Source organism: Lepidochelys olivacea (assembly GCF_965140295.1).
Source record: "Lepidochelys olivacea isolate rLepOli2 genome assembly, chromosome: 7".
NCBI lineage: Eukaryota > Metazoa > Chordata > Testudines > Cheloniidae > Lepidochelys > Lepidochelys olivacea.
In genome coordinates this window covers 75,634,733-75,650,889 of record NC_140417.1, presented here as the reverse complement: position 1 = coordinate 75,650,889, position 16,157 = coordinate 75,634,733, and the positions used below count along the sequence as shown (strand labels likewise).

The 16,157-nt window shown below is 37.5% G+C and overlaps 1 protein-coding gene across 4 annotated transcripts in view; it reads left to right on the top strand.

Annotated features, from left to right (window-relative positions):
• Positions 1-16,157, top strand: part of CCSER2 (coiled-coil serine rich protein 2) — a 137,493-nt gene that overhangs the window by 87,648 nt on the left and 33,688 nt on the right. For all 4 annotated transcript variants that reach the window (XM_084632928.1, XM_084632927.1, XM_084632930.1 and 1 more), the window contains exons 7-9: positions 6,453-6,536; positions 10,579-10,665; positions 15,155-15,253. In XM_084632928.1, coding sequence (XP_084489054.1) covers positions 6,453-6,536; positions 10,579-10,665; positions 15,155-15,253 — 270 coding nt within the window. The remainder of the gene's footprint in view (positions 1-6,452; positions 6,537-10,578; positions 10,666-15,154; positions 15,254-16,157) is intronic.

The window sequence follows — 16,157 nt, the reverse complement described above, 5'->3', positions numbered from 1 at the left end:
ATGTAAGCCTCACTGGGCTCACCCCAGGAGAACTCCCAGGCAAACTCCTGCTGTGTGCTGCTCTGTTGTTCCCCGTTGCTCAGCTGGTCCGCCGCCACTTAGCTGGTTCACAGAGCTCTGGCTATTTTTAAACAGCCAGGCTTCCCTGAAACAAACAAACAGACACTCCTTTTATAAGAATCACATCTGTCCCAGTAGATTCTTACGAGCAGAGTATTTTAGTTAGTATAGGAATGACTTTGTCCCAGTGGTTTTAATGACTATATTGAGTTGATTTTTATAAATGGAGTGCACTGCATGTATAAATAACTAAATATGTCACGCTAAAGAACAGGAAATTGAGATTTGAGATATACTTTATTTGGTTAATTGTTAAGTATACAGTGACATCAATTTGAATTCAACCACTATTATTTCTATCAACAAGTAAGATGAAATTTTAGTAAAAAATAAATTAAAAACTTAAACTGAAGTCACTAGTTTGTTTATTTATTTTAGTGGAGTACAAGACTTCTGTGATTGGTAAATTGCAAAGTTTAGAGGAATAGTAATGTATTTAGGTATGGTATGCTTTCCAAAGAATTCTTGATTTTAACTGATGATGCCAAATAGCCTCATTATTCTCTAGCAGTCTGAGGTTCTGATTCAGCAAGATACTTAAGCGTGGGACTAGTCCCATTGATTTGCTGAATTGGAACCTTAATGAATAGATCTCCTCTAGTTTTGTAGGCTGCAAAGAGAAAATGGGTAAATGGTCCAAGTGAAACTAATGCAAATTATGGTAGTTAGATTTTACCTTAGCCCTATATTTGCCTTTCTCTGCTGAAAGCTTCAAAAGCTTAGCCTCATACAAGAGCAGGAAACTGACAAACATTTTCAATCTCTGTACAAACTGCAAATTTCAATACTGTATTTTAATTAGTATAATCAGATTTTTGCAGAGAATCCCTAAGGTGTAATGATTAGTTTACCTGATTAAGGTGGTAATTGGTATGGACTCTGAGATCTATTAATTTATGATGGCTTATTATGAGGAGGACAACGTCTGTCTTTTAACTCTTCTGGTCTCTTAGAGATTTTACTTTTTTTTCTTTTTGAAAGGAATGGAATAACAGTGTAAATGTTTTTAAAGTACTTTTTCCTCTCTTACCAAATGTATTGCTTCTCAGTGAGAACTCAGTGTAGACGCATATTAAAAAAAAAAGTAAAAAATTATATATCAAGTACCAAACTAAATGAAACAGCAGAAGGCACACTGTTACATGTGTCAAGTAAATTGAATGGTAATATTTTCAATATCAAATGGGGAAAGCTTGTGTGTCTCACCAAGAGAAGTTGGTCCAATAAAAGATATTACCTCACCCACCTTCTCTCTCTAAAAAATTATAGTCCAAAAAAGAAATCTGAGGCCAGATCTTACTTATTGTGTCTTCGTGCCTATTCAGGGATGTGACCTGCACAATTTTAGTCAAATGGGGTTTTTATGGCATCTTAGGGGAAATCAGAATTAGAGGCAGGTAAAGCACTCTGTTATTAACCACCAATATTTTATATTAAATACTTCTTCCCACCCTAAAGTATAGATGTGACAATTACAGATGCAGGCTTGAAAATTTTAAATCAGCACTTCAATATTTGTTATATATACTTCAAATATATTGTAAAAGTACACTAAATCATTTAGAGTGACGTAAGTTGCATTAGAGAACATTTAAATTTCTGAAACAAAGAGCTGTTAAGTATTATATCTTGGTGTATAGCATTTAAAATTAAACCCATAACATTCATTAACGCTATTCTAAGACAATAAAATCAGCTGATCTGTAATGTGACCCTTAACAAAAATGCAGATTTCTTTGGAATGAAATTAACTTTCTGTGTGGGTTGTAGACTCACTGCTTCATATTCCACTTTAAAACTGAAATAAAAATGTCATGAATAAATTCAAGTGCCACTCTAAGTAATAGCCATTGTGATTGCAAAATGGAAGTCAGCTCAATTCTTAATTTAAACTGATGAGAACTGACTGCTTAGATTTAATCCCAGGGCACTGTAAAAGAACTGTGCCTTTTGAGTCTTACTTTGTTGTCACCAAACTTGTACTGTTGTACAAAATAAACACATTGCACGTAAAGTGGCAAAAGTTATTTATGAAAATATGGATGTTGCTCTTCAGAAATGTAGCAATTAAGAGGAGTGAGTGGGGGGGCAGCCTTTTGTCTTTTAACTGTGTTAGTTTTTCCAGTAGGAAGATGGAGGGGGAGAGCACATGTATTATGATTTTATCGCTATAGATAAGATGTGTGGATACTTTTCCAAGTGTCATGACTTACTTGGGACCACTTCTGATTTCAGCTCTGAGGCTCTGGTTTCAGCAAGGTACTTTAATACATACCGAACTTTAAGCACATGAGTAGTCCAGTTGACTGCAACGGGGCTCCTAAAAGTTAGCCAGATGCTTAAGTACCTTATTGAGTCAGGACGTAAAAGTCCAGTAAAACAAATTGGAAGAGAAAAATCCCAACAAAAATAATTAAATTGAAAATATGTATGGAAAACGAGTGTCTCAGATTACTGGTAGTCATAGCCAACAGAAAAGGACAATCCTTAAACAGAAGGATGTGGATATAAAGCAGCAATGATCGATCTTTTGTCAAAACAGAGATTGCTTGGTTTAAATATCAATGCAATCAATGTCATTTGTAGGCTGTGTAGAAACAGTTTCTGTATTATAGGTTCAGTTTTCAGTTTTCTATGTGGCTAATTAAATGAGAGACATTCCAATGTGTAGAACAGAAACACAATTAGTGTGTTTCCTTGTCTAAACTTGAATAAATGTCAGAAGTAATCATAATAGGACTACTGGGAATGGAGATTTATAAGCAGTTTATCACGCGTTTTAAATTAATTAGAAAATAGGTACAAATAGTATTGGATTAATTTTCTGTTTTCTCTAACAGCACCACTTTCCAGAATCAACTTTCAATTAAGGAAATTAGGTAACATTGTCTTGTGCTGCTGCTGATTTTATTATGTAAAATTCAAATTAGGCATATTTGGAAAGTATTTGTTTTCGAGTTTCTTTGGATTTACATCAAATTGTACTGAAGCGGTCCTCATTGCAAAGAAGTGTTTTATTGAGTAGCTACATTAGGCACAAATGTGACTAGCCTAATTATATTTACACACATCTACTATAAAAATATATATATTTAACCTTTTGATATTCCTCGATAAGTAATAAAATATTCCAGTTATTTAGAAAATGTCAGTTGAATAAAGAACTTATGTATGTATGTATGCGTGTTGCTGTTTGATATGTTGGTGGTTGACTTACTAAACGTAGGTCCAATGTTACATGACCGCATAAGAGAACAGCTTCATTTTATGCATTATTACATATTTCTGAAAATAAAGGTTTACATTAGTTATTCAAATTTCCCAAAAGGTGACACATGACTACATATTATATCTACCCAGTCAAAATGTAGTATGTCTTAATAGCTAGTTGTAGTTATTCTTGCTAATCCTGTTTGAAGCTCCCTTTCTTTACATTCTTTACATCTTTGTGCCATTCTTTACATAGCACAAATGGTGCTCCTTCTGGTGCTAAACTTTTCATGTTGGCAATACAGCTGAAAAGAAAGAGGGAAGCAGGAAAACAGTGAACTCCTTCTAAAATAACTGTATTTGTAGTCATTATTGTGCAGAATAGGGTGCTGAGGTTCCAGTGGACGTATATTGTTAGACCTGTGTACTGTAAGCATTGGAAGTGACTCATCTAATCATGGGAAGAGCAATGAAAATGAACTTGCATTTTGCTTTGATTCTGAAAATATAAAAGTGTATGATAGGGCTTAAAAAGACTAAAACACATGCAAACCTTTTGTTGCTGATGTGACATATCCTACGCACGTTAATTCCTTTTGTAATGAAGTCAGTAGTTTTAACTAGAATTCCTCTTTAGTTGTCTGCATGTGCGGGTGACAAGAATTATTCGAGGCCCCTTTGACCGTCTTTTTAAAAATGTATGCAAATTAATTTTAAATTGTACGTTGAATTTTCTATAATAGTTTTCATTTCCCATGCGTAAACTGATACATGTTTCTTTGTGTACCCTTTTTCCTAACTGCATATAACTACGGGGAAAGGCATAACCATTTAACATAACATTTAAAAGGCATTTGCCGTGTAATGAAATCCACCAGGTACTGCGTGCTTCTTACTGAGACCTACCAGTACCTTATTCCTTTAAAAATCATCCTACAAGTATCTTAATCAAAGTGGACCATTATCTGCCCATATGAGCATATTGCACAGGTGACAAGCTGCACAGAAGAACTAGCAGCAGCTGGTGAAGTGAATGGCACTCTATATGCCCTGTGAGGTTTAAGATAAATTACAGTCTCCACCAAGTGGTCAAAAGCCTTCAGTAAGAAAAGCTGAAATGAAATTTGACCCTTTTGAGGATCAATAGTCAGACAGTAAAAAGAGCAGACGAGAGGTCATTGTAAGGAGCAGGGTTGTATCCTGCAGGTGTAAATTCAATTTAAACTTTATTATAACAAAACCATTTTTTACAAAAAATATGTGGTAATTTCTACATGGTGTTTAAGGATGCTGAGGGTTGTGATGTATGGCTGCTGCTGCTGCTGCCAGTGGATACTGGCAAATGGAGAAGCAAACATGTAAAGGAGAATCTCATAAAAATACTTTACCAGTTCAAACTACATTGTAATTTCTTCCATATAACTTTTTTGCTAATTTTTATAAAAGCATCTGAAGACCTCTCTTCATTCAGTGACAAGTGCTCTGTGTAATTTAATAGCAAAATTCTATGGGAAGTAATTCACATTACGGGGAAAAACACGCATATCCATGGTAATTATTTTAGTAAGATCCATTCGGTTTGTTTAATCAGTCTGTGGCTATAGAGGTACATTTGCACTCATGAAATCTAGTAGTATGACCAGAACTCTTTGTTTTGCCTGGTTACAAGCAGATTGAAGGAAATGCAGATCATATGAGTTCTCCAAATGCTATCTGAGGCATGTGGGGATCACTGAGCAAATATCGAGAAACAAACAGGATGAGTCTTCATCCTTCCAAGTGACCAGGATAGCAACCACAAATAATCCCCTTCCCTTCCAGAAGCTAATGAGCTAGGCAGAAAGAGAACCCTTTTTCTCTATAGCATGGGAGCAGGAGTGAAGCCTTGAAGAACCTTAAAATAGTGTGTTGCATTGTAATGTTTGTGTTGTGGTGTTGTGTAGTGATTTGAGGCAACATATGAAACGTAATACAAATGTGGTAACATGACATGAGACTCTCTCTCCAATGATTTTGTCTGATTTATTCTTTGACATAACTGGCTTTTTAAGACTGAGTATCACTGGTACAGAGCATTTCACATTATCAGCTGTTTGTCATGGCTGTTTAAATGCTTCAGGAAGCAGTCATGCAATTATCTTTTGTCATCTTTTCAGGATCTTTGTAGTTGTACTGACTGTGCTTAATTTCAGAATGCAGTGCTAAAAATAAAATGTGCTCTCCCACTCTGCACCATATTGGGCTGATTTAAAAAAAAAATTAGGGTCTGATAGTTATGGATTCATTCTGTATTAGTCAACCTATTAACAAGCAAAAATATTTAAGTTTAAGAAATAATCCCCAGTTGAGGTAAGAACTATTTTAGTATAACTTAGGTGTGAGTCACATTTTAATATTGGTCAGACATGTTATATTTTTTCCTAATTATTGCAACTCTTAAATAGAGACAGATGCATGGGATTCTGAAAAGTGAAACATTGCAAATGTAGCCTGGTTTTCAATAACAAGGTACACTATTTCAGGGCTCTTTGGTCCACCACTCCACTGTGTCCCTCTCACTAATTTTTCTGAACAGGTATTTGGAACCATTGGGGACCAGGTTTCTTGTTCTAAGTTATAGCACATGTATGTGGTTCACTGTTAGTACTATTAGAGATGTTTTGACAGACCATCCTTCTATAAGGCACGAATTGTAAGTGAAGAGATGGTATTAGCTAAACAGTACAATAGTAAATATAAGTACAGTGTCACAGCATTAAAAATACATTTTGTTCCAAAACTGCATAATTGCAATTTATTTTGCTTTGTAAGAATAGTGGAAATGCAATGCAAATGGTGGTGCAAGGAAGAATGTCATGAATGTGATCTAAAAAAGCATGTTAGGGGTTTCACTTTTTTTTTTTTTTTTTTAAAATAAAGCTTGTTTTAGTTTTGAAATGTAGCTCTTGATTCTTGTTCATTGCATGACTTCTTAAGTGGTATCGAAAAAGTTAATCTCAACTCTCTTCATATAATGGCAAGGCTCACAATTTTTATACTTTGGTGTCTGAACCTGACTTTGGGAACTACCTATTCAGCAAATAAACAGAATGGGCCTTCGTTTCTTTCCTTTTCTCTGGCAGAATGATGAGAATGTCTCTCTTCAGGACATCCCACTCTCAATACCATCAAGCCCAGAACCACAGGATGTTGAGCCTATATATAAGGTAAATTGACATTGATTGTATTGCAGAATAGCATAACTTTGTTTCTGTCAGTATTGTATATAATTGTAAAGTTAGCACTTCCAGATCAAATAAGCCAGTATAAAGCTGAGGTGAGAAACAGTTCTTATATTTATAATTGTCCTATCAGCTCAGTGAGGTAATACATTCTTTGATGTTGTAATAAATTACCTCTTTAGTTCTTAAATAGCTACGCCACAAATGGACAAATTATATTCTCGCATATGGCAGTATATCTTGCAAATAAGGTACACAGTATATATTTTACAATTTCTTGTGTAGTATTTTGTTACACCTTGGTTCCTACACTTCAAAACAAACAAACCCCAAAAGCTGTTGACCTGTTTTTATAGCATCTAAAGTTTGTTCAAGTAAAATGGCCTGCTTGAAACTTTAAAACAGAGTGCAAATTGACACACAAGTTAATTATTGAGAAAAATATGCCTTTTCATATTTGCAGTGGACATGTTACAATAATGGCATGTGAAGTTCTTGGTTTTAATTTTATAGATTGTATTTATCCTAAGCATTTGCTGCTCTTTTTGTCCCATAATGTTCACAGGAAGGAGCCAGTCCTTAGAAACTATGACAATTTACACCACCAGAGGATCTTCCCCAAATATGGCCATCTCTCCACTTCTCCACAAGCATTTTAATGAGTGCTAAATTGTAGTCTCATTGCCAAGTTTTCATTACTTCTGTAAAATAGAACACTATTTTATTTTCAAGTATGATCACAGTGTAATTAAAAAGAATGAGGAGTACTTGTGGCACCTGAGAGACTAACAAATTTATTTGAGCATAAGCTTTTGTGGGCTAAAGCCCACTTCGTTAGATGCATGTTGTGGAAAATACAGTAGGTAGCTAGATCTAGATATAGATATGTACACACACAGAGAACATGAAAAAATGGGGGTTGCCATACCAACTCTAACGAGTAATCGATTAAGGTGGGCTATTATCAGCAGGAGAAAAAAAACTTTTGTATGTTAATCAGGATGGCCCATGTCAAACAGTTGACAAGAAGGTGTGAGTAACATTACTCACACCTTCTTGTCAACTGTTAGAAATGGGCCAATCAGCCTCACCTCAGTCCCTGGAAAAATCATGGAGCAGGTCCTCAAGGAATCAATTCTGAAGCACTTAGAGGAGAGAAAAGTGATCAGGAACAGTCAGCATGGATTCACCAAGGGAAGGTCGTGCCTGACTAATCTAATTGCCTTCTGTGACGAGATAACTGGCTCTGTGGATGAAGGGAAAGCAGTGGACGTGCTGTTCCTTCACTTTAGCAAAGCTTTTGACACTGTCTCCCACGGTATTCTTGCCAGCAAGTTAAAGAAGTATGGGCTGGATGAATGGACTATAAGGTGGATAGAAAACTGGCTAGATTGTCGGGCTCAACGGGTAGTGATCAATGGCTCCATGTCTAGTTGGCAGCAGGTATCAAGTGGAGTGCCCCAAGGGTCGGTCCTGGGGCCGGTTTTGTTCAGTATCTTCATAAATGATCTGGAGGATGGTGTGGATTGCACCCTCAGCAAGTTTGCAGATGACACTAAACTGGGAGGAGAGGTAGATACGCTGAAAGGTAGGGATAGGATACAGAGGGACCTAGACAAATTGGAGGATTGGGCCAAAAGAAATCTGATGAGGTTCAACAAGGACAAGTGCAGAGTCCTGCACTTAGGACGGAAGAACCCCATGCACCGCTACAGATTTGGGACTGAATGGCTGGGCAGCAGTTCTGCAGAAAAGGACCGAGGGGTGACAGTGGACGAGAAGTTGGATATGAGTCAACAGTGTGCCCTTGTTGCCAAGAAGGCCAATGGCATTTTGGGATGTATAAGTAGGGGCATTGCCAGCAGATCGAGGGACGTGATCGTTCCCCTCTATTCGACACTGGTGAGGCCTCATCTGGAGTACTGTGTCCAGTTTTGGGCCCCACACTACAAGAAGGATTTCGAAAAATTGGAAAGAGTCCAGCGGAGGGCAACAAATGATTAGGGGACTGTAACACATGACTTATGAGGAGAGGCTGAGGGAACTGGGATTGTTTAGTCTACGGAAGAGAAGAATAAGGGGGGAATTGATAGCTGCTTTCAACTACCTGAAAGGGTGTTCCAAAGAGGATGGCTCTAGACAGTTCTCCGTGGTAGCAGATGACAGAACAAGGAGTAATGGTCTCAAGTTGCAGTGGGGGAGATTTAGGTTGGATATTAGGAAAAACTTTTTCACTAGGAGGGTGGTGAAACACTGGAATGCGTTACCTAGGGAGGTGGTGGAATCTCCTTCCTTAGAAGTTTTTAAGGTCAGGCTTGACAAAGCCCTGGCTGGGATGATTTAATTGGGGATCGGTCCTGCTTTGAGCAGGGGGTTGGACTAGATGACCTCCTGAGGTCCCTTCCAACCCTGATATTCTATGATTCTATGATATTTAAAAGGGACACTGACAAAGTTGAGTGGCCCAAAATAGATCTGGTTTTCCTTTTCGATTTGGGTTGATCTGGTATGTGTTTTGGGTGGTGCTTTATAAAAAAAAATCTTTTATAGTGTTATCCATCACTGTAGTATTTGAGTATGTTTCACTTAAAATTGATATAAAATCCACCAGTATCTATAGGCTGCAGCTGCAAGAAACTGATAGTAAAGGATTTTTTTTAAAAAATGGACCAGAAATAGGAAACAAACAAAATTAGAGGACTATTTCTTAGATTTGGCTATGTACTGGAAAAGACCTGCATTTTAGAAAATAGTCCAATAGCTGGCTCTGCACAGACGGACTCTTGCTCCTTTGTGGAGTTCCATTTAAGTCAGTAGGGATCAGCATCGATGCAAGGAGACACCTACACAAGCCAACAGCAAGATTGGGACCTAAAATACTTGCACAAATACTCTGTGCAATGTAATTGTATTTCTGCTCCTTGTACTGTGGTCCTCTTTTGAGCTAGTTACGCTGCTTGTACTATCTCAGGTCTTTCAGAAATGTTGTCTTGAAACATGAATAATTCCTAGAAAAAGTATTGCCTTCTGTTTTCAAAACTAAACCAGGTTTAATTGAGATTCAGTTCTTGTGACTTTTAAATCTTCTTTAATGGGTAGCTGCGTGTGGTTTGCATTACCATAAGAGATCTTTGGGTCTAAGTGTTTCATCCTAACGCAGCAGATAAAAGCAGTCTTTACTAAACTGAAATCCTATGCAAATGTTAACTGAAAATATGCCCCCACAATGCCTTGTGTGTAGCTGATTAATTCGTGATTAATTCACTGATAAATACTTAAAAATGCCACAGAAAGCAAAAGATGTTAAGAAAACTCAAAATAATTTCATAGCTGTCAAGGTTAAAAATAGTTGAAAACTTTGCATAAACATTTTTCTCTTCAAGTCTTACGTCTCCTGTTTGATCCAAGTTAAAATTCAGCTCAACAGGGCTTTCTGTACAATGCAAGAAATAATTATCCTTGTTTGCAAATTTTTTATAAAATGTGATTAATTTTGTTATTTTCATTCTATTCTATTAGTCTACTTTCATGTGACAATTTTCAAATTGCAATTCACACAACTTATAGTATTGCTACTTATTGTTAGATAAACAGGGTTATAAATATGCAGTAATTCTCAGTGATGAGTTTTTTCTCAATAGCTTATGTAATTTTGAAAGATCATAAAGCCATTGTGAATAAAAAGGAGCTTAAAATACTTTTATTGGAACTAGCGTACATTAAAAATTTAACAGTAGACAGTGTGTTTGCTCAACCCTGTATCAGTTCAGCCAAGTTTCCCCACTGTTTTTAGCTGTACTTTCAGCATATGTACATATAGCCCATGTCAGCATGTGGACAATGAGATAAAAGCAGAGCCTAACATATATTTTAGGAGGAATTTATTATGATTAATACATATTTTCCTGCTGGTGCTTCAGGAGCATTTGATTTACTATATCCTGGGGAGATGTTAAATTAGATAGTGTTGTCTAGCCCCATGGAGAAAACTTCATGTTGCCTATTTTTCTATTACTTCATATGTCAGACTGAAGATCTGCTAAATGAGATCACTCAGCTTAAAGAAGATCAGAAGAAAAAAGATGAAACAATCAAACGATTAGAGCATCAGCTTGTAAGCATAACTATACATTTTGCTCATTAAAACATTTGGATAATAGACATGTATGCATTGCAGAGCATATATTTGTATAGTAATTCTCCTGAAGACTTTTAAGTGGGCTAGATTTTTGACTTTGATGTTTTATGCTTTCAAGATCACAAAGATGTTTATTATTAAGGCTGCGAGTCTGTCATAGAGGTCACGGAAGTAACAGATTCCATGACTTTCCGTGACCTCTGTGACTTCTGCAGTGACTGGTGCTGCTCAGGGGCTGCCCGAGCCTGGCAGCCCCTGGGCCAGCAGCAGAAGTTTGGGTATGTGGGAAGGGGCTAGGGACAGGGGGTTGGGGAGTGCGGGGTGGCACTTACCTCGGGGTGGGGGGCTCCCCAGCTCCCACTGGCATGGCCCTCCTGCAGCTCCTAGGCAGCAGAGGGGCAGGAGGTCTCTGCGCTGCCTGCTCCCGCAGCTCCCATTGGTTGTGGTTCCTGGCCAATGGGAGCTGCGGCAGCCGGCGCTCGTGGCGGGAGCATTGGAGCCGCTGACCTGGCCCCTGCCTCCGCCGCCTAGGAGCTGCAGGGACACGAACGATAAGCATTCGAAGCTGGGTAGGAAGCCCCTGCCACCCCACCCCTCCCCCAGCACCAGCGGGGCTCCCACCTCCACCAGCACCAGTAGGGGTCCCGGGCCACCGTCCCTAGAATTCGCGGCACCCCCGGACTGTCCCCCACCAGAGCACCCGCAGCCCTCCGCCCAAGTATTAGTCAGGGTGGGTATTTTTAATAAAAGTCATGGACAGGTCACAGGCCCGTGAATTTTTGTTTACGACCCGTGACCTGTCCATGACTTGTAAATAAAAATACCAGTGACTAAAATGTAGCCTTATTTATTATTTATGGCTTTGGTGCAGGATGGTAATAGATGATAACCCTGATTAATAACACACACAGCTTAAATAAAGAAAATTTTAAAAATGATTGGCCAAGTAATTGTTAAATGATTTTTCAACTAATATTGGAATTGAAAAGTGCCTCACAAACTAACAAGAGTATTTGTTATATGCATGATTGAACTTACAGAAAGTGAATATAGTTGTAACTGTTCTCTGAGGCTTTTTTTAAAGCAATGAACAGGTATATCAGTAAAATGAAAAATTATGTTCTTTCCCCACATAGATTTATTAAAGAGCATATTAAGACAACCACTAATTTTTAATCTTTGGCCATCGGTGCAGTTAGTGGCTCCTAAATAGGCAGTAAATACAGCCTTCATGATTTTTTAAAAAAAATCAACTCCCTAGTAAAAGTTCAGTACGTGTATTTTTTTCTTTTACTGTTGTCCTGGGGTAATTCTGGATTTTGCCTTGCCTGTCACTGCAGCACAGATTGCCAGGTTATAGCAAATTATCTTGTTCTACACAGCCCTGATTGTTGGGTGGTGAGGGGGGTATCCCTATAGCTTTGGATGCTATTTGTTTAAATAATTAGTAAATCTGCTATTTGATCCCCTGATGAGCCTGGTTGATTTGACATTTGTGACCGGTGCAGCTATACTTTAATAGGGGGTGGGAAGACTTCCAAGAGAGGATTGAAGCTTGGCTTGTTGAGAACTTTTTTTTTTAAGAGACTTCTGCGATGTGAGTAAAAAGTGAGTGAACACCTGTCCACTCTTCAAATCGTCCATGCTCATGCAACCAAAACACTTGCCTTGACTGAGTATAATGATGAAAATTTTGTATTAATCACCACTTTCAGCTTTTGTTTTCGTAAGTACAAATTAATTCTCATTAACCGTGATAGTTCAGATCACGGATGTGTTAAGGTTGACTCTGGATGGCATCTTAAAAGTTTATTTAGGGCTTCATAGTTTTCAGTACAAATTGCACAGCAGAAAGCTTTGTAATCTGGCTTTATTTTTTCTATCATGGGTGGGTGGAGATGTATAAGCATTCGTCTTGTCAACCAGTGGAAGATTTTTTTCCCCTTCCCCATGTTAAAAAAAAACAAAACAAAAAAGAGCTAGCTAGGCACTGATCCACCTACCACTCCCTTTATGAAAAAAGATTAACAGAATTTAATATGGGGAAACTTTTTTTAGAGATGTTTTTATAGAACCCTATAGCATTTGATAGACTATACATCCTTTATATTTTTAACGATCATATAAATGCAATTCCCTGTTGAGATAAACTTAAAATAAGGAGCACATGTGTGTTTACCACCCCATCAGGTATTTCATATTGTTATATATGTAAAGTATGGTATAAGTTTTTCCAAGCAAGTACTGATTAAAATTTATACTACACTATCACATATTCTGTACGTTCCATATATTTCAGAGGAACTTCTTTAGAAATGTTGGAGGCTTTTAAAATTGTATCAGGACTATTTGTCTTATTCCTTCACCTGCAAAGTCAGGCCCCTTAGTTACAATAAGAATAAAACTTCAGGCGTCCAAGGGAGAAAAATTACTAATAAAATTATAGAAATCTGTAAATACTATTATATAGTATAAGTAAATAAATAGTAAATAAATTATAGAAATACTGTAGCGTTTCCAAATACAGTTATTACAACTTTGCGGTTTGATATCATGAAACATCACACAGCTACACTGAAATACTTTACTTTCAGATGGTATAAAACTCCCATTTCTAGCCACTAAGGATTTCAAGGTGTTCGATCTTAAACTTGTCACCAGCCTTGTCCTCGAAGATGAGAGAGTAAGAACATGTCATTTTGGAGAAAGATTCTCCTTTTGAAGAAAAGGAGGAAATAATTCTATAGCAGGTTAATTAGAGTGAGGCAAGAAATTAATGGCTGTTTAAAGACTTTCACAGGTTTATGACGTTAGACTAAGGCCCAAGGGGAGAGGTTTGTGGGCTGAGATAAAAGGAAGTGGTCAAAGGTGCATGATGTATTGATTTATCATATGGCTCTGCAATTTTTCACATGGATACTATCTCCATCTCTGTTTGCAAATATATGTGTGTACATATACTCATTGAAACTGGCCTGGCATATATACGTGGCTTGTATTCACTTTCTTTCTCTGAAAGGGAAATGAAAAGTTAGGTTTTTATTTTTATTCACTTTAAATCATAGAATTCCAGGTAATACAATAACAAAAAGACAAATGAATAAAATAAAATTAAAAAAACCAGTCTTACCTACAGTTAGTAGACCTTCACATCATATTTACTTTCTTGCTGAGTTGTATACCTAGTTGTTACAGCAATTGACAAACTTTGGTATGTAGACGGGAACTGTATTCTAAAGAAGAATAGATCTTGTGATCATAATTATTTGAAGATGCACTGAATATAGTAATGTAGGGATTATCTTCATGGGAAGTTAGTGCAGAGTAAGCTAAGGTGTGAATTTTAAAGTGCACTAACTATTCCACACTAACACTCCATGTAGACTATAAAAGTACCTCTGCAGTTTAGCTTCATACAGTTGCAACTGAGCTAGTAGAAGCTTGTACTAAGCTATCCCTCACAAAGGCACTTTCAGTGTGCTCTAAGACTGTCTACACAGCGTGTTAATGTGGAATAGTTAGTGCACTTTAAATTCACATCCTAGCTTACTCTGTACTAACTGCCCTGTGTAGACAGGCTTTTAGAAATTTAAGTGAGCATAACCCACTCCCCCACCTAAAACCTGAACATCAATTCTAAATTTTATTTATAAGCATTCTCTGGGAAAACATTCATAGAATCATAGACTTTAAGGTCAGAAGGAACCATTATGATCATCTAGTCTGACTTCTGCACAACACAGGCCACAGAATCTCACCCACCCACTCCTGTAACAAACCTCAAAGCTATGTCTGAGCTACTGAAGTCCTCAAAACATGGTTTAAAGACTTTGAGGTGCAGAGAATCCTCCAGCAAGTGACCCGTGCCCCACGCTGCAGAGGAAAGCGAACCCCCCACAAGGCCTCTGCCAATCTGCCCTGGAGGAAAATTCCTTCCCGACCCCAAATATGGCGATCAGCTAAACCCTGAGCATGTGGGCAAGACTCACCAGCCAGACACCCAGGAAAGAATTCTCTGTAGTAACTCAGATCCTACCTGATCTAACATTCCATTACAGGCCGTTGGGCATATCTACCGCTAAAGATATGTCGAAGATCAATTAATTGGCAAAATTAGGCTATCCCATCATATCATCCCTTCCATAAACTTATCAATCTTAGTCTTGAAGCCGGATATGTCTTTTGCCCTCACTGCTTCCTTGGAAAGCTGTTCCAGAACTTCACTCCTCTGATGGTTAGAAACCTTCATCTAATTTCAAGTCTAAACTTCCTGATGGCCAGTTGTGTAGGACTTTAAATACAAGTTCCCCAGCTAAAATCATTACATCACTTTGCAACATACCACATAATGGTTGAACATTAAACTTGAGTCTTATTTCAAAAATACCATTCACATTGTGTTTCATTGGAAAAAAATGTGTAATACATTCATTGTTTTCTTTCTTTTCTTTGATGGGGGGCTAAGGCAACTAGGTGTAACTGTCACAAAGATGGCCAAAAACCTAAAGGGACGACATGCACGTATGCTGACAAATTCACACAAACCTCCTGCAGGAGAAGCTCTGTGAGTAACACTTACCGTTCTCTCTCTCAAGTAAGATTTTGTGTGTTTCATTCTCTGATTCGTTCTTATTTTCTACCACTTCACCATGTGACTCTTGTCTGCTCTAAAGATTTTCCACGCTGTGTAAGACTGATTATTGCATTTTTATATCCTTGTAATTCTGCAGCAGGTATTTGACATTCTTTTAAGAGTTCAGTCTCCAATCATATTTTTTCTTTTAGAGCATGTGTTTACTAATGAATAAATAAAATGAGGCAATAATAGAAAATCTGTCTCTCTTTTTAATTTTAATAACAATTTAATTCTCTTGGGCTAAGGCGCTGTATCTCTGATCACACATTAAAACACCTTTAAAAACAACGTTTATAGTACAAAGTACTCGCATTTGATCAAGTTTCTTTGTGGTAAATTTCAGGGTCTCTATGCTCACTTGTCCTGACAAAAAGTAGCAATGTATTGACCTGAACTTAATTCATGAATGTAACAGAAGTTGTCCTCTTTCTCATTGATTCCACTAGAGCGTTTAGCATCATAGATTTTCAAATATTTAAAGGGTGGATGTTATGGTAATACAGCGACAATCTTCCCTCCCATATGCAGTTGCATGGATGAACCTTCTCTCACATTTCCAACTGCATTATATTTTGGGGGCAGCTATACCAATAACTTGAGGAGTGTACTTAATGTTGTATTCTGCCATCTTAACACCCAGAAATGAGGAGCTAGCAGCACTATGTGACCAGCTAGTACTGTGAGCTGCCAGCATATGACCCAAGGACAGGTTTGTCAATCACTGCTCAGATAGTTCTGATAATTTTCTTAAATGGCTCAATACAGTTACCCAGCTTTCATTCTGACACCAGTGTATACAGCTTAGACATGAATCACTTTTACATTTGTAAAA